The 22,458-nt window shown below is 42.7% G+C and overlaps 1 protein-coding gene across 3 annotated transcripts in view; it reads left to right on the top strand.

Moving 5' to 3' along the window:
- Window positions 1-22,458, top strand: part of LOC143996840 (uncharacterized) — a 79,811-nt gene that overhangs the window by 11,772 nt on the left and 45,581 nt on the right. For all 3 annotated transcript variants that reach the window (XM_077492124.1, XM_077492123.1, XM_077492122.1), the window contains exons 3-4: window positions 5,047-5,143; window positions 13,317-13,568. In XM_077492124.1, coding sequence (XP_077348250.1) covers window positions 5,047-5,143; window positions 13,317-13,568 — 349 coding nt within the window. The remainder of the gene's footprint in view (window positions 1-5,046; window positions 5,144-13,316; window positions 13,569-22,458) is intronic.

The raw sequence follows: 22,458 nt of genomic DNA, 5'->3' as shown, positions 1-22,458 counted from the left end.
CGTACAGTCTGCTAATCACTAACACACAACCTGCTTGGTCCACAAAAGTTCTTATAAGGACTGGTAACTTGGTATAGGGTGCTACGGTACATAGGCCTGAGTGCGTTACAGTCTGCTGTTCTGTAAGGACCGCTATCGGTCCACAATACATAGGGTTGCCGTGCACTACTGCTGACCGCTGCCCTATACTGCAGCAGTCCTTCATTGGTATAGGGACTGACGTACAGTCTGCTAATCACTAACACACAACCTGCTTGGTCCACAAAAGTTCTTATAAGGACTGGTAACTTGGTATAGGGTGCTACGGTACATAGGCCTGAGTGCGTTACAGTCTGCTGTTCTGTAAGGACCGCTATCGGTCCACAATACATAGGGTTGCCGTGCACTACTGCTGACCGCTGCCCTATACTGCAGCAGTCCTTCATTGGTATAGGGACTGACGTACAGTCTGCTAATCACTAACACACAACCTGCTTGGTCCACAAAAGTTCTTATAAGGACTGGTAACTTGGTATAGGGTGCTACGGTACATAGGCCTGAGTGCGTTACAGTCTGCTGTTCTGTAAGGACCGCTATCGGTCCACAATACATAGGGTTGCCGTGCACTACTGCTGACCGCTGCCCTATACTGCAGCAGTCCTTCATTGGTATAGGGACTGACGTACAGTCTGCTAATCACTAACACACAACCTGCTTGGTCCACAAAAGTTCTTATAAGGACTGGTAACTTGGTATAGGGTGCTACGGTACATAGGCCTGAGTGCGTTACAGTCTGCTGTTCTGTAAGGACCGCTATCGGTCCACAATACATAGGGTTGCCGTGCACTACTGCTGACCGCTGCCCTATACTGCAGCAGTCCTTCAGCGGTATAGGGACTGACGCACAGTCTGCTAAACACTAACACACAACCTGCTTGGTCCACAAAAGTTCTTATAAGGACTGGTAACTTGGTATAGGGTGCTACGGTACATAGGCCTGAGTGCAGTACAGTCTGCTGTTCTGTAAGGACCGCTATCGGTCCACAATACATAGGGTTGCCGTGCACTACTGCTGACCGCTGCCCTATACTGCAGCAGTCCTTCATTGGTATAGGGACTGACGTACAGTCTGCTAATCACTAACACACAACCTGCTTGGTCCACAAAAGTTTTTATAAGGACTGGTAACTTGGTATAGGGTGCTACGGTACATAGGCCTGAGTGCAGTACAGTCTGCTGTTCTGTAAGGACCGCTATCGGTCCACAATACATAGGGTTGCCGTGCACTACTGCTGACCGCTGCCCTATACTGCAGCAGTCCTTCATTGGTATAGGGACTGACGTACAGTCTGCTAATCACTAACACACAACCTGCTTGGTCCACAAAAGTTCTTATAAGGACTGGTAACTTGGTATAGGGTGCTACGGTACATAGGCCTGAGTGCGTTACAGTCTGCTGTTCTGTAAGGACCGCTATCGGTCCACAATACATAGGGTTGACGTGCACTACTGCTGACCGCTGCCCTATACTGCAGCAGTCCTTCAGCGGTATAGGGACTAAGAGTTTTGTCACAGGGTGATTTAAAAAATGACAGGCAGAGGAAGAGGCAGGCCCTTCCGCAGGGGTGGTAGGGGTAGGGCAGGAGCAACAGCCTTGAGCCAAAGTGGGAAGTTGCAGAAGGTGCGTTCAATTACTTTAAAGGACGCACCAGACTTGGTTGAGTGGCTCACTCAGCCTTATTCTTCTGCACCCTCCTCATCCTCTCGATCTGCACCCTCTTCTTCACTCTCTGCTATGTGCACCCCCAAAGACACTACCACCAACAACACCACCACCACCACATACCTTCCGCTTGAGTGCAAATGGGGGCCTTCATGCTCCAGTGTTTTAATAGGGACCCCCGTATAAAAAGCATGAGGGTCAAGGACCAGTACTGGGTGGCAACGTACTTAGATCCCCGGTACAAACACAAAATGGCGGAAATGTTACCGCCGTCGCAGAGGGCTGTCAGAATGCAGCACTTCCAGGCCTTGCTTCGAGAAATGCTGCATTCTGCTTTTGCGTGCGCTGGCAGAGGAGCAATTCCCACTCCCAGAGAAGGATTTGCGGGTACCAATCCAACAGCGCCTGCAAGAAGAGGCCGGTTTGAAGATGTGTTGGTGACTTCGGATATGAGGTCATTCTTTCAGCCGACCCATCGACAGGTGTCATCCGGATCCAGCATCAGGGAACGCCTAGACCGTCAGGTGTCCGACTACATTGGGTTAACGGCCGATGTGGACGCTCTGAGGAGTGATGAACCCCTAGACTACTGGGTGGGCAGGCTTGACCTCTGGCCAGAGCTTGCCCAATTTGCAATCGAACTGTTGGCTTGCCCCTCATCCAGTGTCCTGTCCGAAAGGACGTTCAGCGCAGCAGGGGGGATTGTGACCGATAAGCGTACTCGCCTAGCTCACGACAGTGTTAACTACCTCACATTTCTAAAAATGAATGAGGCATGGATCTCGGAGGAATTCAACACATGTGATCAGTAGACCATGTATATGTCTATAAACAATTTTTGGAATCAAGCACACAGACCTTCTTAATTCATTTGGCTCACTTCCCTGACCCAAAAAAGCACACCGTACTATATGCCCCTACCCTCCTCTTTGAAGAGGTTGAGCGGTGTCATATTTCTACTGGGGCTGCTTATTATGAGGGGTTCCCACCATCCCTGTGCTGTGCTGACTTCCTCCTGGGTGTTCTTATTATGAGGGGCTCCCACCATCCCTGTGCTGTGCTGACTTCCTCCTGGGGGTTCTTATTATGAGGGGCTCCCACCATCCCTGTGCTGTGCTGACTTCCTCCTGGGGGTTCTTATTATGAGGGGATCACACCATCCCTGTGCTGTGCTGACTTCCTCCTGGGGCTGCTTACGGTGCTGCTGTCAGCGCTGTATGTCACGGAGCTGCTGTCAGCGCTGTATGTCACGGAGCTGCTGTCAGCGCTGTATGTCACGGAGCTGCTGTCAGCGCTGTATGTCACGGAGCTGCTGTCAGCGCTGTATGTCACGGAGCTGCTGTCAGCGCTGTATGTCACGGAGCTGCTGTCAGCGCTGTATGTCACGGAGCTGCTGTCAGCGCTGTATGTCACGGAGCTGCTGTCAGCGCTGTATGTCACGGTGCTGCTGTCAGCGCTGTATGTCACGGAGCTGCTGTCAGCGCTGTATGTCACGGAGCTGCTGTCAGTGCTGTATGTCACGGAGCTGCTGTCAGCGCTGTATGTCACGGAGCTGCTGTCAGCGCTGTATGTCACGGAGCTGCTGTCAGCGCTGTATGTCACGGTGCTGCTGTCAGCGCTGTATGTCACGGAGCTGCTGTCAGCGCTGTATGTCACGGAGCTGCTGTCAGTGCTGTATGTCACGGAGCTGCTGTCAGCGCTGTATGTCACGGAGCTGCTGTCAGCGCTGTATGTCACGGAGCTGCTGTCAGCGCTGTATGTCACGGAGCTGCTGTCAGCGCTGTATGTCACGGTGCTGCTGTCAGCGCTGTATGTCACGGAGCTGCTGTCAGCGCTGTATGTCACGGAGCTGCTGTCAGCGCTGTATGTCACGGAGCTGCTGTCAGCGCTGTATGTCACGGAGCTGCTGTCAGCGCTGTATGTCACGGAGCTGCTGTCAGCGCTGTATGTCACGGTGCTGATGTCAGTGCTCTGTATTACGGTGCTGCTGTCAGTGCTCTGTATCTCCTGCACCCTCTTGTTTGCCTACCCTGGTCCCTGACCTTCCCTCTCCTCCATTGCCTTCATTAGCTCCATAGTCCTGAATTGTCAGAACAATTTCCCAAATAAAAAAAAAATGCTTGTAGTTATCGATCCCAAATTCACCTCATACATGTATTATGCTATTGTCCAGGTGGTGGGACTACGTGCTACCCCCTAATAATTACCCCGTGGCCGCAAATTCGACCTAAAGGTTTGCGAAATTCGCCTCCCATTGAAGTCAATGGAGCCCGCGGCGAACGGTCGTTTTCGCGAACGTTTGTGTCCGTTCGCGTTTCGCGTTCGCGAAACGTCCCGTCGGAAGTTCGTCCATCACTAATAATAAGTCTTTACTCCCTGGAAGGCTACATGTTGGGTCTTCCAGGCTTGAGCTATGGTCCGTTTAGCCACATTAAAAAAAGATATGTGGCCAGTTTCTGCTGTGATGCGTGTTAGTCGGGTATTGGACAGTAGTAGGTCTAACTTAGCGTCCCTACAGACTGGTACTCATTATTTTTAAATTGCCATTGTTTTGCTGAGCACAGTGGTAATTTTGTCAACTAAATTAACAATATTTTAGTAAACTAAAATTCGACAAAAACTGAAACGATTAAAATGACCAAAATACAACTAAAATGGCATTTTAGCCAAAAGACTATTACTAAAACACAAAATCGAAATTTGATGTAAAAATTAACACTGCACTACCACATAAGTAGGGGACATCTACTAAGCTGCTAAAAAAAACATTAAGAAAAAGGCTTTTCTTATTAAGAAATAAAATATATTTAATGTTGGTAATATATTCAGGCAATATGTCAAAAAGCAATATTTTGGTTTTGCTTCTGAAACTTGGTTTCATTTATAAAGCCGTTGTATATCATAACGACTAAATCTGTGTGTGTAGTCCATGTTCAAACCTTAATACCATAAATAACATGTTATTACATTTTTAGACCAGGAGTATATAATGAGTTTGGCAATTCCGAGGCAATGCTTAAATAATGCATTACAATTTAAATAAATCAATTTTATTTTAGTCGACTAAAATGTACTGGAGAGTTTAGTCAACAAAAATACAACTAAAATAATTCAGATGACTAAACTAAAACTAAAATGGCATTTTAGTCAAGACTATGACTAAATCGAAATTTTACATTAAAATTAACACTGGAAGAGTATATTACATAATACATTCATACCTTCTAGGCAGTCAGAGTACTAAAGATGAATTTTAAAAAATAGCTCTTCTGGTGTTTAGTACCTGCCATTACTACTAACGCATATCTTCTTCTTCTTTTTTTTTTTTTTTTTTTATTATACAGAGCCTGAATGGAATAAGGTCTATGAACATTTGGGTAATCATGATGACACATTAAAGCCCTTCATATGTAGCACGTGCAACCAAAGATTCTTTAAAGAGTTAGTATTTTTTATTTTTTTTCAAATGTTTGGTTTACAGGTTATTGTGTACTATAAAGATTTTTTCAACTTGCTCTGGATGTGAAAAAATAAATTATATATTTATATATATATATATATATATATATATATATATATATATATATATATATATATATATATATATATATATACTCTCGCCTTCAATTATAGAGGTACTGAATCTGCAGCTTGTCCCAAAAGCAGTGTCCAGAATGTGCAATCTTTGTCTAATTTTTTACAACTTTTTCCACCTTTTATTGTGACCTATAAATTGTACAACTCAATTGAACAACAAACTTAAATCTTTCTTATTGTATATCACGGGACAGAGCCTTAGTAGTTACTATGTGGGTTATAGGCCACCTTCAGGTGATGGACACTGGCACACCCTAAGACAAGAAGTCCACTCCCTATATAACCCCGCCCACTACTTGGAGTACCTCAGTTTTTTCGCCAGTGTCTAAGGTGTTGGTCACGAGTGAAGATGTGCTGAGCTCCACTGGAGTGATCCTTGCTGGGGCTAGCTATGCAGCCAGATCCATTTTAGGCCGAATTGAATGGTACCCGGGCCTCGTGTCCAAAGAAACAACGTTTTGCCTGTAAACACTTCTCTTTTTAGAGAGCTGGATTCCCGGATTCCAGTACTCTTGGTATCAAGACAATAGCATTTTACTGGCAGGATGCTATTACAGGTCCAAGATTGTGGTTCCCCGAGGGTCCCTGGCTCCTGAAGGTTTAACAGAACCCACTGTGAAGGGTCAAGATGGGGACTGTTGGTTTTTACCACAGAAAATCCCGTAGTGGGAAAGGTAAGTGGAGTTTTCTAAGAAATGTTTGAATTTTCTTATGAAATGTCTCCTTTACTTAGTAAATGTTGTCATGCCTAAGTGTCACCACTGGGGGCTGTATGGAGCACATACCTTCTCATGCTTCCTCAAGAGATCACACTGTGTCCAGAACAGCAGTCTTCTTTTCTCTCCAGCTAGCAGCAGACATCCGGTGAGTCTGGGGGGGGGGGGGGAGGGGTTTCCTCTTCTCCAGACACCCCCCACCTGGGCTGTACTCTCCCCCTCTTCACGAGGAAGAGCGTTAGGAGAGAACACAAAAAAAACCCCAGATCAGCACACCCCCCACTCGGTGGCTTCCAGGTTCCCTCCTCGCCATTTTCCCCCTCACAGAACAATCCTGTAGGATCAGAGGCCTGCTTTCGCGTGGGAAAACTCTGTACTATTGCTCAAGCAGTGGATGTGTTCCTTCTGGTAGTACCTCTGCTACAATCTCTCACTGAATTACATAGTAGGTGAGGTTGAAAACGACACAAGTCCATCAAGTCCAACCTATGTGTGCGATTATATGTCAGCATTACATTGTATATCCCTGTATGTTGTGGTCGTTCAGGTGCTTATCTAATAGTTTCTTGAAACTATCAATGCCCCTCGCTGAGACCACCGCCTATGGAAGGGAATTCCACATCCTTGCCGCTCTTACAGTAAAGAACCCTCTACGTAGTTTAAGGTTAAACCTCTTTTCTTCTAATTTTAATAAGTGGCCACAAGTCTTGTTAAACTCCCTTTTGTGAAAAAGTTTTATCCCTATTGTGGAGTCACCAGTATGGTATTTGTATATTGAAATCATATCCCCTCTCAAGCATCTCTTCTCCACAGAGAATAAGTTCAGTGCTCGCAACCTTTCCTCATAACTAATATCCTCCAGACCCTTTATCAGCTTTGTTGCCCTTCTTTGTACTCGCTCCATTTCCAGTACATCCTTCCTGAGGACTGGTGCCCAGAACTGGACAGCATATTCCAGGTGTGGCCAGACCAGAGTCTGGTAGAGCAGGAGAATTATCGTTTTATCTCTGGAGTTGATCCCCTTTTTAATGCATGCCAATATTCCGTTTGCTTTTCTAGCAGCAGCTTGGCATTGCATGCCATTGCTGAGCCTATCATATACTAGGACCCCCAGGTTCTTTTCCATCCTTGATTCCCCCAGAGATTCTCCCCCCAGTGTATAGATTGCATTCCTATTTTTGCCACACAAATGGATTATTTTACATTTTTCTACATTGAACCTCATTTGCCATGTAATGGAATTGGTTCACTCCACTCTTGTTTGGGTTCGCTAAAGCCTCCCCAAGCTATTCATTCTTTTCCTATCCATTCATTACTAAAAAAGCTTATGTATTCTGAGTGGGAACCCAGATAAACAGTTTTTTTCCTCCAAAAAAGTTTTCAACGCTTCTTCCTATGGAAGAAGAGTTTAATAAGAAATGGAGGATTCCAGCAATTGACGCTGCTAAATCCTCGGTGAAAAAAAAATTGACTTGTCCGGTAGACAATACTCAAATGCTGAAGGATCTAAAGGATAAAAAGTTGGAATTCCTATTTAATAACAATATTTCTCTATCGGGTTCAGTGGTTCAGACTGTGCTGGCAGCGATCCGTGTATTTCTGAATGGATTCGTCAAGTGATTGTTAAAGCTTATGGTTTAAAGAGGAAAATTCCACCTTTTCATATTAAAGGGCACTCCACCAGGGCTATTAGTACTTCTTGGGCAGTGCATCACCAAGCCTCTATGGCTCATATCTGCAAGGCCGTAACTTTGTCTTCAGTCCACATATTTACTAGATTCTATCAAGTAGATGTAAAAGGTCATGATGGTATTGCCTTTGGGCGCAGTGTACTGCAGGCAGCAGTATACGTCCTCTAGTCTCTTGGTGTCCTACTTTTGTTGTCTCCCTCCGTTTTCATTGCTATGCGACAATCCCACATAGTAACTACTATGGCTCTGTGTCCCATGATGCACGATAAGAAAATAGAATTTTTAAAACAGCCTACCTGTAAAATCCTTTTCTTTGAAGTACATCACAGGACACAGAGGTCCCTCCCCTTCTTTTTGGTATACACATGTATTGCTTTGCTACAAAACTGAGGTACTCCCAGTAGTGGGAGGGGTTATATAGGCAGTGAAATTCTTGTCTTGCGGTGTGCCAGTGCCCATCACCTGAAAGTGGCCTATAAGCCACATAGTAACTACTATGGCTCTGTGTTCCGTGATGTACTTCAAAGAAAATGATTTTACAAGTAAGCTGTTTTAAAAATCCTATTTTTAAGTGCAGGGAATTAAAAATAAACTAAAATAATATGGTTGCATTAGTGTCCTTAAACTACTACTTAGTTGAAGCATCTTTTGTTTTTATTACAGCACTGTCTTTTTGGGCATGAGTCTATCAGCATGGCACATCTTCACCTGGCAATATTTGCCCATTCTTCTTTGCAAAAACACTCAAAATCTGTCAGATTGCAAGGTCATCTTCTGTGCACAGCCCTCTTCAGATCACCCCACAGATTTTCAATTGGATTCAGGCCTGGGCTCTGGCCCAGACCTGAATCGGGCTCCAAAACTTGAATCCTTTTTTGTTTGAAGCCATTCCTTTGTTGATTTGGATGTATGCTTTGGGTCGTTGTCATGCTGAAAGATGAAGTTCCTCTTCATGTTCAGCTTTCTAGCAAAAGCCTGAAGGTTTTGTGTCAATATTGACTGGTATTTTTAACTGTACATAATGCCCTCTTCCTTGACTAAGGCCCCTGTTCCAGCTGAAGATAAACAGCCCCAAAGCATGATTCTGCCACCACCATGCTTCCCTGTAGGTATGGTGTTCTTTTGGTTATGTGCAGTGTTGTTTTTTTCACCAAACATATCTTTTGAAATTATTGCCAAATGGTTCAGCCTTGGTTTCATCAGACCATTACACATTTTCCCACTTCCTTTTGGGAGACCTCAGGTGTGTTTTTTGCAAAATTTAGCTGGGCTTGGATGTTTTTCTTCATAAGAAAAGGCTTCAGTCTTGTCACTCTACCCCATAGCCCAGACGGGAGATTGTTACCACACAGCCAGTACTTGCCTGATATTCCTGCAGCTCCTTTAATGTTGCTGTAGGCCTCTTGTAGGCCTTCATCAATTTTGGAGGGATGTCCATTTCTTGGTAATGTCACTGTTGTGCCATATTTTCTCGACTTGATGATGACTGTCTTCAATGTGTTCCATGGTATATATAATGCCTTGGAAATTCTTTTGTACCATTTCCTGACTGATGCCTTTTAACAATGAGATCCCTCTGATACTTTGAAGGTGTCTGCGGAACTTGACTTTTGCTGAAGGATGCGACTAATAAATCAGTTTGTATTTCAATTGAGCTGTACATTTTATAGGTCACATTAAAGGTGGAAAAAATCTGAAATGATTTCTTTGCCTCCTCCTTCCTCTTTTTTTTTTTTTTTTTTTTTTTTTTACATCACAGAAACCTGCCATTTTAGCAGGGGTGTGTAGACTTTTTATATCCACTGTATGTACATCATACATATGTATATCCAAGCCTTCTCTCCTCCAGCGATGCATAGTATGCACTCCTCACCTTTACTCTGTTGCCAAAGCTGTGGATTCAGTAATGAAAAAATAAATTGTATTCATTTTATTTTTAATGCTACAATTTTGCTTTTATTTGTGTACATGCAAAGTACCCTGACATTTTCTGCAGGGTTAGGTAGCATGCTTAAATCTGTCCTTCAGACTTTAGGGAGGTAGACTCTTGTGAGTAGAAATTGTTCTGGAGTCATTGGGAGTAAACAATGCATCTTTAGCATTAGGGAGAGGAATAGTGCATGATCGTTGGTGTCAGTCGGAGGAATAGTGCACCATCGTTGGTGTCAATGTCATTGGGACCATTATTTGTATCATTGGGAGAAATAGTGCCCTGTTGTTGTCAGTAACAATATTTTTGTGTACTGTTACCTGATTATCTAGCAGGTAGAAGATCAGAACAGTTTATTTTCCTAGAAATAAACAAGCGAACTCTACTAGACAATCCAAACAATAATTATATCTAATCCTGGCCCTGTGGGAAATGGGCACAGTTTTTGCCAAGGGAGAAGCTTGTATGGTAATTTCACATGACAGTATTTTTAGAATTTGTTGCAAAATAATCCTCAGTACAGCAAGACTTTGTGTTTTGTAAATATACTTCACCCATATTACTTGCTACGTGATATCACAGACCGACATCTTAAGTTAAAACTAGGTGTTGAAAGAGAAAAGCGACAATAGCGGAATTTATGCAGTCTATGACTAATTTTATTCAATAAAAAAATGTGTTTTAGGGCTATCAAGGCTACAAATAACAACACATCACATTTATTATAAGTATTTAGTATTGACTGGTGTAAAAGTGGTGTAGGATATTGAGCATAATACATGGTCATGTACAGATAGGAAAGACTAAAAAATATAGCTACAATGAAAAAGAATTATTATGGTATATAAAAACACGTACAGCATATCAAATTTAAAAAAACTAACAGTAGATTAGAATTTAAAAATCACACTCATGTGTAAGAGCTATAGATAAAACACAGTTTTTAAAAGGGCATAAACACTGTACATCCTATAGTTACATAGTTAAAAAAAGAAGAAAGGAGTTTGGGCTACTCCCAGGTCACTCTATAGGTACTTACAGATGTGAAGGAGGGTTGATGATTAGGAACTGGAGCAAAAGAGGCGATCAGAGCAGGATGGCTGGAAGCTGTGCAGAGGCTGAGACGAAGGATGCAAGACAATACGAATACAGAGATGGGGAGACAGACTGTGGATCCTGCTGATTCTGTGAAATTTGGACCCTCTTTTATGCGATGACTTTTTGTGTGAGTGGAGTAACTGGTGTTTCGCCACAGGAGTTTGGGCTTAGCTGCTGGCTACCCTCGGATCACTGTACAGGTACTAGGTGTTGTGAAGGCTGTGGTACAACTAAGGACTAACAGAGGCTGCAGGTGCAGCAGTGGCTGGTGTGCCAATGCAGGAGAGACCGGGGGGGGTGGGTTGCAGCAGAGACTTTGGCTATTTGGACTACAGGTGTAGTGTAGACCAGGCAAGATGCAGTAGAAACTTTGGCTGCGGGTGCTGAAGTGGTTGGACTACAGGCATAGGCTGTATTGAAACAACTTTGTAAGTCGAGGCATGTTTGATATTATGCTTGAGCAGGGACTGCATGTCTCATTCAAGTTTAAATAGAAGAAGCAGTCACTTGATGAAAGAACCCAGAAATGCCCATGGCCACTGTGGGTGGATGAAGGTGACACTTGTATAAAATGATTGAAGTAAAATGATAAAGGACCATAGAGGAAATTTATGTGTATAAAACCATGAAAGAGCCTGAAAGAGGGCATGATTGTTCCATGATTCTAATTATCTCTTCTTTTTTTTCGGCCTATGCTTAATTGTGCATATTCTACTTCTATCATTTATTAGCCATATACAAGTGTATGATGCATGATTTTCAGGCATTTTCAATTCTATCTGATGTTATTTTTTGATGTTTGATCAATATGTTACTCTTATAATCTATATCAGTACTTGTTTATATACATTTTATAGCTAGCTTTTTTTTATTTATTTTTTTTTATTTCGACCTCCCATATTTCTGTAATTGACTGCTTAGACTGATTGAAATTTGTAGTGGTACACCGAAATTAAAATTCTAGAATGAAAACAAAAATTCAACATGCACTTGGCCGAAAAACCGAAATGCACAGTTTTTAAAAAAAAATATATATATATATATATATATATATATATATATATATATATATATATATATATATATATATATATATATATATATTTTTTATATATAATTGTATAATATTCAACCTTTTTAATAGTTTTGAAAGCACTTTTGTGGTTAAAAAAATAAATAAATAAAAAAGCTCAAGAAGTGCATCCCTCTAAATTCTATGCATGCCTTCACACTGGTCCGTTGCACTTCTTGCTTGGCGAATTTTTGGTGCATATTTTGTTACAAAAATGCACCTCCCCATTGAAATGAATTGAAAAACGCATCAAAAACAGTGTTGCGTTTTTGAGTCACATGACCTATGAAAAATGCACTGTAAATGCGGTAAAATCGCGGACATTTTTCAGCAGCCATTATCGGCATCCTTCTTCTTCTTTTTTTTTTTTTTTTTCTTGTATTGGCAGAGCGCTGATGACCAGTTCAGCAAGGACTTGCCATATTTGATCAGTGTGTATAAGAATACAGTGTACCATTGGGTGGAGGGTATTTGTGTGGATAGAGGAATCTGTTCGATTTTTCTTCTTGGGATTTTTTTTTTTTTTTTTTATGTCACTGGCTGAATGAAGAAAAAAAATACCAACCATGTGTGGCAAGCTTTACAATTTTTTTTTTTTTCCACATACAGACTCGCATACAGGAAAATATTTGATTGTTATTGAACATCTTATGAATCATCATTTTAGCGCTATAATGTGTGCTAAAACCTTGACAAAACAAATTAAGCCAGCTCTCCAGCTTAATTCAATAGATGCTTTTTAGAAGGAAGGATTGCAGTGATCTCCAAACTGTGGCCCATTGCTTGCCTTTATCTGGCCCATGAGGCACGATTCCTTCCACTGACACCAACGATGGGGCATAACTACTTCCACTGGCAACAAAAATGGGACACTATTCCTCCAACAGACGCCAACTATTTCTCCCACTAATACCAAAGATCAGGCATTGATTACTCCCACTGGGCACAGTCCAGCCCCTTAAAGTCTGAATGAGCGTAAATTGTCCCCTTTCTTAAAGTGGAGTTTTGCCTCCACAGCAAAAAAATTAAGTACACATACTGTAGCTGCTGACTTTTAATATTGGGACATCCATATGTCCTGGAATCCAGTGATGTCGGCACCCCAGCCAATGTTTTAATCAGCTCTCAGGTGCTGCCACTGCCATTCGTGGTAAGGGAAACCGGTAGGAAAGCCTTTCGGCATCACAGCCGGTTTCCTGCTGTGCATACACAAAGAGCGCCGTGTTTTCTGAATGGCCCAAGGAGGAGCAGGGCCACACTTCTGAGCGATCTGGCCCATGGCAAGATCTCTTGAAAGTGGGGATGGGCACCTGTCAGAAAGGTGCCAAATGTGGCACTAGAGGGGGGGAGGAAGCAGAGCTTCCACTTTTGGGTTGAACTCCACTTTAAGAAAGTTTGGAGACCCCTGCTTTAGATGCTCAGTGTTTACTGCTATGTTCTGTTTGTTACATTAATTGTCTCTTGTATGACATGCCAGCTGACAAGTTCTTTGAAAAATTTGTTGTTATAGAGTGCAGCTAAAGGCCCACTCGTCAAAGCACAGAAAACATCGACTTTTCCCGTGTCTGTTATGTGATCAAAGATTCAAAAGCACTCGTCAAATGAACAGACACAAGAAACGGTTTCATCATAAAGAAAATAATGGAGATTGTAACAATGGGAAGGTGACATCTGGAAGCCACAACAGCACATTTGTTCCAGAAAAATCCGTCAATCCACAAACCATTCCCAAACGAGAATTTGCCTGTGACATCTGCGAAAGGTAGGCATTCTTCTGCAATAAAATGTACCTATGTGCCCACTTGCAGCCCTTTCCACCGTGTAAATTGAGCTGCTCATGCACAGCTCAATTTCCCCTTCTGGTACAGTGCCATTGTGCTGGGATGACTAAGTCCTGCGGAATTAGGCCACCTGTGGCTGGCCAGTCAAGACAAAGGAACACCAGCAGAAGAAGCTGAGAAGATGCCTGTGCCAATGTAACCATCGGACCTTTAAGAGAGCAGATGAGTATCTGTGGCTTTAGTTCCACTTTAAAGCTGAACCATAGGTATGTTTGTTTTTATTGCATGTAGTTGCATTGTGCAGCATTGACCAATTTAAGTATATACATTATCTCACAAAAGTGAGTACACCCCTCCCATATTATATCTTTTCATGTGGCAGCACTGAAGAAATTACACTTTAATTTGTAGCAAAGTAGTGAGTGTACAGCTGTTATAACAGTGTAAATTTGCTGTCCCCTCAAAATAACTCAACACACAGCCATTATTGTCTAAACCACTGGCAACAAAAATGAGTACACCCCTAAGTGAAAATGTCGAAATTGGGCCCAATTAGCCATTTTCCCTCCCCGGTGTCATGCGACTCGTTAGTGTTACAAGGTCTCAGGTGTAAATGGGGAAGCAGGTGTGTTAAATTTGGTGTTATCCCTCTCACTCTCTCATACTGGTCAATGGAAGTTAAACATGGCACTTCATGGCAAGAATCTGAAAAAAAAGAATTGTCGCTCTACATAAAGATGGCCTAGGCCAGTGATGTCAAACCTTGGCACCCCAGATATTTTGGAACTACATTTCCCATGATGCTCAACTACACTGCAGAGTGCATGAGCATCATGGTAGTAGTAGTTCCAAAACATCTGGAGTGCCAAGGTTCACCATCACTGGCCTAGGCTATAAGAAGATTGCCAAGACCCTGAAACTGAGCATCAGCACAGTAACCAAGACCATACAGTGGTTTAACAGAACAGGTTCCACTCAGAACAGGCTTCGCCATGGTCAACCAAAGAAGTTGAGTGCACGTGCTCAGCGTCATATCCAGAGGTTATCTTTGAGAAATAAACGTATGAGTGCTACCACCATTGCTGCAGACATTGAAGGGGTCAGCCTGTCAGTGCTCAAACCATACATGGCACACCACATCAAATTGGTCTGCATGCCTGTTTTCTAGAAGGAAGCCTCTTCTAAAGATGATGCACAAGAAAGCCCGCAAACAGTTTGCTGAAGACAAGCAGACTAAGTACATGGATTACTGGAACCATTTCCTGTATTCTGATGAGACCAAGATAAACTTATTTGGTTCAGATGGTTTCACGCGTCTGTGGCGGTAACCAGGTAAGGAGTACAAAGACAAGTGTGTCTTGCCTACAGTCAAGCATGGTGGTGAGTGTTGTGGTCTGGGGCTGCATGAGTGCTGCCGGCACTGGGGAGCTACAGTTAATTGAGTACATTGAGGGAACCATGAATGGCAACATGTACTGTGACATACTGAAGCAGAACATGATCCTCTCCCTTTGGAGACTGGGCCGCAGGGCAGTATGCCAACATAACGACCCCAGACATATCTCCAAGACTAACATTGCCTTGCTAAAGAAGCTAAGGGTAAAGGTGATGGACTGGCCAAACATGTCTCCAGACTTAAACTCTATTGAGCTTCTGTGGGGCACACTCAAATGGAAGGTGGAGGAGTGCAAAGTCTCTAACATCCACCAGCTCCATAATGTCGTCATGGAGGAGTGGAAGAGGACTCCAATGTCAACCTGTAAAGCTCTGGTGAACTCCATTGCCAAGAGGGTTAAGGCAGTGCTGGAAAATAATGGTGGCCACACAAAATATGGACACTTTGGGCCCAATTTTCACTTAGGGATGTACTCTCTTTTGTTGCCAGTGGTGTAGACATTAATGGCTGTGTGTGGAGTTATTTTGAGAGGACAGCAAATTTACACTGTTATACAAGCTGTACACTCACTACTTTACATTGTAGCAAAGTGTTATTTCTTCAGTGTTGTCACATGAAAAGATATAATAAAATATTTCCAAAAATGTGAGGGGTGTAATCACTTTTGTCAGATGCTGTATATTCCATACCTCTGGGATCGCTTTGGAAGCGGAGAATCACTTTAGTAGTTAGCAATACTACAGTGATCACTGTACTCTTCTGAGTTGTTGTGTGCCAAAAAGGTTGTCCTTCTGCATAGTGAATACCGGGGGTCACTGGCTGGGCACAGCTTCTATTCACAGAATGTAGCCAGGTTGTCATCATTCTACCTCTCTATCTCATCCAGTCACAGAACACCTTGTATTTATTAAAAAAATTAAAAAAAGCAGTTCTGCGAATGGTGGCTGTACCAAGCAAGCCCGACCCCCCCTGTGTTGACGATGCAGAAAGGCAGCTGCTCTGGTCAGGACCCTGAAAACTGCAATGATCACTCTAGTACTGCTGACTTACTACAGTGATTATTTGCTTCCACAGCAGTCCCACAGGTATAGACTATGTATACTTATATTGGTCCAAGCTAATTCAATGCAATAAAAAAAAAATTCTGGAATTCGGCTTTAAAGCTCCAGATTGAAGAGGTTAAATACAGATCCTGGGAGTTCTGAAGGTCACTGTAATGAAGTTGCTAGCAGCCTTCAGTAGGCCTTACTAAGCTTCAGCACAAAGTTTGTTGAAAGCCTGTTAAAGCCTTCTAGCAGCTTGTTTAACCACTTCAATACTGGGCACTTTTACCCCCTTCCTGTCCAGGCTGATTTTCAGCTTTCAGTACTATTGCACTTTGAATGACAACTGCGGAGGTTATGCAACACTATACCCATATGACTTTTTTTTTTTTTTTTTTCTCTGCACCAATAGTTTTCTTTTGATGGTATTTAATCACCACTGGGTTTATATATTTTTTGCTAAACAAACTAAAAAGGGCCGAAAACGTTTTGAAAAAACAATTTTTCTTAGTTTATTATAACATTTTTGCAAATAACTAATTTTTATTTTTCTTTGATGGGGCTCCACCGATAATCAGGGCACTAATTATCTGTATAAATGTTCCCTGTCACACTTTCTGGTTACTGGCTCTCCTCTCCTCACACTGTGAGGAAAGGAATGCTGATAACAGGCAAGTTTGTGTTTGTTTACATGTGATTAACTGTAATTGGACACAGCTGATCAAATGGTAAAGCGCCACTGATTAGCCCGGCACCACAACCCATGATCAGCTGTATCCATAGGACACAGCGGTCTCCGAGCGCACTGGATGCACGCCCCAGGTGGCACGGTTGTGGGAGGACATCTATGAACACCCTCCCTCTTTCAGCTATAGCACAGGTCTGAGATGGTTAAAGTGATGGCAACTTTCATTATGTTCACCTGAAAAGAACTTCAACCCCACAAACTGCAAGGGGTAAGTGCTTATTTTTTCTAGTGAGTAAGGAATAAGGTGAACTTCTTACCAGATTGCCCCAAGTGTGTATAGGTTTGTCATGATAACAGATTGATGATAAAGGGGGGTTTACGCTCCAGTCTACATGTGGACTCTTGATTAAAACCTGCTGTTCTAGAAATGTGAACCAGGCCATCTTTCAGACCTTGTAACCTTTTATTGTTGGCAAAAACAGTGCCCTTGTCTCATTAAAGAGCATCTTTGGTCTTTAAAAAAAAAAAAAAAAAATGGTAAGTGTAAATACAAAGGATGGGAACTGACCTTATGCTGAGAAGTTGTTTTACACCACAAGGGTAGGGAGCAATATTTGTTCACAAACTACTGCATTGAGCTATGCTGAATCTTAGAAAAAAGTGGACACAACATCAGATATATCCTGTGCCATTAAAGCGGTATTAAACCCAAAATGAAAAATGTAATATATTGCAGCTTACCTATGATCAGATGTGGTGGCTGCTTTTAGTTTTATTTTTAAGGCTTTATTCCCCTCTGTTTTCACCCAATGATCTGGCCAGTAGCACACCTCTCATCGCCACCCTGTGGGAACCACCAGGCATCCTGTCTGCACCTGCTTCATGGACTGAGATGTTGGCTCAGAACTGGCACAGTCATTTCACACCTTGTGCCTGTGTAGTTTTGGCCATGTTCACAAACGTTTACCACTGATTATCCCACTGCTGCAGGCTCTCATCTTGTGACCTTAAAATGTTGCAGTCCTATCGCTGAAAGAGAGAAGACTGGGGAAATACTTCCTATTGCCTGCAGAACACTGATGACATCATCACTATTAGGCAAATTATTAGGACTGCATATTAATTATGAAAGGAAGCACTTTTTTTGAAATATTATACTGCTGCTGCATTGGTAACATGTCGGAAATGTTTCATGCAAACCTGTAAAGAGAAACTTCACCCTGCTCTCTCCCACACTCATCCCGCTTACCTGTGGTGCTGGACTCCCATCAGAAAGGATATTCACCTGCCCAGTAGATCCAGCGATGTCCTGCTGTGATCCTTTGATCAGGTATCACAGCCTGTGTTTATTGCTTCAAGAAGAATTACAGGAAATATTTGTTCTAATGAAGTGGGGTTGCATGGGAAAAAAAATGTTTTAACCCTCCCTTACTCTATCCAAAATAGAGAAAAAATGTTTTGCGTATAGTTCTACTTTATTATTCTACACAATTTATATAGCGCCAACAATTTACAGTACAATTACAGCACCGCTCAATACAGAAGGGACAGGGGGGCCCTGCTCGTAGAGCTTACATTCTAAAGGGAGGGGGTGGTGGTACAAAAGGTAATAGATGCAGGGAATGATTGGATGGGGGTGGCTCGGGGGGGGGGGGAAAGTTGTTAAGTGGGTGTAGGATAGGCTTCCCTGAATAAGTTAGTTTTCAGGGATCTCCTAAAGGTGGACAGGTTAGGGGCTACTGGGGCAGGGAGTTACAGAGGTTGGGAGAGGCTCTGGAGAAGTCCTGAATGCGAGCATGGGAGGCGGTAACAAGGGCGCTAGAGAGCAGGAGGTCCTGGGAGGTACTTTATGTACTCATAGGTTTTATTATGTTTCCTCTTGTCACTTTTATTTTACCTCCATCAGTTTCTTGCTTGTTTTGCATTTATTGCTCAAAACAAGTGTTTTTTAATCACATTTAAAGAATAAAGATAACAAATTGTTTAGCTTGGAATGGTCTAGTGCAGCGGTCTACAAACTTTATAAACAAAGGGTCAGTTTACTGTCTTTCAAGATTTAAGGGGGCTGGACTGTGGCCATTGGGAGTACAAAATGTCCCATTGTCAGTGGGAGTATACAGCCCCCCATCATTGGTGGGAATTGCGCCTCATCATTGGTGTCATTGGACCCTGTTGTTAGCATCATTGGGAGGAACTGGGCCCCATCATTGGTGACATTAGGAAGGATGCCCTTCATTGGTGTCTGTGGGGCTGGATAAAAGTAAGAAAAGGGCCACAGTTTGGAGACCACTGGTCTAGTGTATGATGACTGATAGAAGGTGCTTTGGCTGCCAAGAGATACTGTTCTTTGCAGTTATTTTTCACTTAACTATACAAATGCACAAGCCCCTTTCCTGTCAGTGCATAAGCTTGTTTTTCAGATACTGGAATTCATTTGTTGTATATAATAATCGTTAATGAATATGTGTGGGTTTCAGCTCAACAGCTTTTGTTGTGAGTAACGTAATTTGCTTTCACAAGCTGTCATCTGACAGCATTCAGTGCAAAAACACTGGTAGCCCTTGAAAGACTCCGACAGCATATTTTACAGGATTCCCATTAAGTTATTATTTTTTTAAAGAAAACCACCACTATAATTTACCCAATGAGATACTGTTTAAAAGTGAGATGCTGCACCACATTTTTTCACAGAATGTCAGGATTTTTTTCTAACCCTGTGCCTCCAATCCCGGGGCAAGTATTCTATGTTCCAGGCATTCGTCCCTAAACGCGTACAGGTGATGCTCAAGAAATTAGAATATCGTGCAAAAGTTCATTTATTTCACTAATGCAACTTAAAAGGTGAAACTAATATACGAGATAGACTCATTACCTGCAAAACAAGATGGTTCAAGCCATGATTTGTCATAATTGTGATGATTATGGCTTACAGCTCATGAAAACCCCAAATCCACAATCTCAGAAAATTAGAATATTACATGCAGTCAATAAAACAAGGATTGTACAATATCGGACCTGTGAAAAGTGTAAGCATGCATATATACTCAGTCCTTGGTTTAGGCCCCTTTTGTAGCAATTACTGCCTCAATGCGGGGTGTCATGGAAGATATCAGCCTATGACACTGCTGGGGTGTTATGGAAGACCAAGATGCTTCAATAGCGGCCTTCATTGCTCTTCTGCATTGTTCGGTCTCATGTCTTTCATCTTTCTCTTGGCAATGCCCCATAGATTCTCTGAGGTTCAGGTCAGGCAAGCTTGCTGGCCAATCAAACACAGTAATCCCACGGTCCTTGAACCAGGTTTTGGTGCTTTTGGCAGTGTGGGCAGGTGCCAAGTCCTGCTGGAAAATGAAGTCCGCATCCCCATAGAGCTTGTCTGCGGCAGGAAGCATGAAGTTCTCCAAAATCTCCTGGTACACGGCTGCATTGACCCTGGACTTAATGAAGCATAGTGGACCAACACCAGCAGATGACATGGCTCCCCAAATCAACACAGACTGTGGAAACTTCACACTGGACTTCAAGCATCTTGCAGTGGGTGCCTCTCCATTCTTCCTCCATAGTCTAGGTCCTTGGTTTTCCAAATGAGATGCAAAATTTGCTCTCATCAGAAAAGAGGACTTTGGACCACTGAGCAACAGACCAAGTCTGTTTTTCTTTGCCCAGGTAAGACGCTTCTGACGACGTTTGTTGTTCAGGAGTGGCTTAACAAGAGGAATATGACATTTGAAGCCCAGGTCCAGGATCCGTCTGTGTGTGGTGGCTCTTGATGCACTGACTCCAGCCTCAGTCCACTCCTTGTGAAAGTCCCCAACATGTTTGAATGGCCTTTTCCTGACCATCCTCTCCAGGCTGCGGTCATCCCTGCTGCTTGTGCACCTCTTTTCTTCCACACTTTTCCCTTTCACATAACTTTCTATTAATGTGCTTTGATACAGCACTTTGGGAACATCCAACTTCTTTTTGCAATTACCTTTTGAGGCTTTCCCTCCTTATGGAGGGTGTCAATGATGGGTTTTCTGCACGACTGTCAGGTCAGCAGTCTTTCCCATGATTGTGATTCCTACTGAACCAGACTGAGAGACCATTTAAAGGCTCAGAAACCCTTTGCAGATGTTATGGCTTAATTAGCTGATTATAGTGGGACACTTTGCGCCTAGAATATTGCACATTTTCACAATATTAAAATTTTCTGAGAATGTGGATTTGGGGTTTTCATGAGCTGTAAGCCATAATCATCACAATTATGACAAATCACGGCTTGACCTATCTCATATATTAGTTTCACCTTTTAAGTTGCATTAGTGAAATAAATGAACTTTTGCACGGTGTTCTAATTTTTCATGTATCGCCTGTAGGGCCCTAAATGTGACTAAAGCTCAATAGAGCATTCAGCTCCATCCTGCCGCATCCCATTTCAGCCAGCCATAGATTTTAACAGGCTGCAGGCAGTGGGGCTGGACCTTGTACCTGTACGTCCTGGGCACACCAAAACACCAGGATTGGAGGCACAGGGGCTAGAAGTTCTCAAGCTTAGAAGCTCCTTCTGTCTTAAAGTGGTTGAATCACTAACATTTGCCTTGAAATAGCCCTGTCAGGATCACCAGTCATGTAGAGGGGTAAACATAATTATTATTATTATTATTATTATTATTAGGGCTGAAACAACTAATCGACTATGAAATGATTAGATTACTATTTTCATAATCGAGTAATCGGCCAGTAACATAATGGGGTTAAAAAAATGAAAATTAGCTCTTTATAGTACAAAAAAAGCAAATAATTGCTACTGTATATATTACTTTCACAGTTCTACAGTAAAAAATTTAACCCCTTTACAGTAGTAATTATCTGCTTTTTTGTACTATAAAGGGGCTAATTTTTTTTTTTTTTTTTTTTTTTTTTTTTTTTTTTTTAACCCCATTATGTTTCTAAACATCTTAAACCTGGTTCACATATGTATGTGTTTTGGTTCTTTTTGCAGAAACCCACTACAGTTAATTTACATGGCTTCCTATGGGACACGTTCGCATCTATACTTTTTCTTAACCCCCCTGGCGGTGTTCCCGAGTCTGGCTCGGGGTGGAAGTTTTGTACCAAAAGTGGTAACCCCGAGCCAGACTCGGACCGCATTGCTGAATCCAGGAGGAGGTTTGCTTACCTTCTCCCTTGGATCCAGCGATGTCCCGGCGCTGTACGAGCGGCTCGTCCTCCGCACGATTCATCACGGAGCCAATCTCCGTTTCCTGTGAGCCTTGCGACACGGGGACGGAGATCGGCGCCAAATTCAAAAAGTGAAGCACACACATTACATACAGTATAATGTAATCTTACAGATTACATTGCTGTATGTAATTATTTCACATCCCCTTTGTCCCTAGTGGCCTGCCCAGTGTATATTATAAAAACTGTTCTTCATACCTGGAAACTGGAGATTGTCCATAGCAACCAAAACTGTCCCTTTACATCAAAAATGATTTTAGACCAACTAGAAAACGGCGATAATAAATTAGAATCACTCGCAGAATTGAGGGATAGCGATTGTGGGGAGATCCGTCATCAAATATTGAAAAGTAATGACAGTGACAATTCTGCAACTGAGCAAATTTCAGTGTAGTGGATAATATAGAGCATGAGCAGGCCCTAGCTACGCGCTGGGTCGGCCACGACATGCCCCGCCTTATCCAGGGGTGGCGGGTGACCTATATGCTCTGGTGCGCACACATGACTGGGCTACTGCTGTC

The sequence above is a fragment of the Lithobates pipiens genome, unplaced genomic scaffold (genome assembly GCF_037356315.1).
Source record: "Lithobates pipiens isolate NorthernLeopardFrog02 unplaced genomic scaffold, aLitPip1_a1.2 Scaffold_19, whole genome shotgun sequence".
In the NCBI taxonomy this organism is placed as follows: domain Eukaryota; kingdom Metazoa; phylum Chordata; class Amphibia; order Anura; family Ranidae; genus Lithobates; species Lithobates pipiens.
The sequence above is the reverse complement of the archived record's forward strand: the minus strand, read 5'-3'. Positions and strand labels throughout refer to the sequence as shown.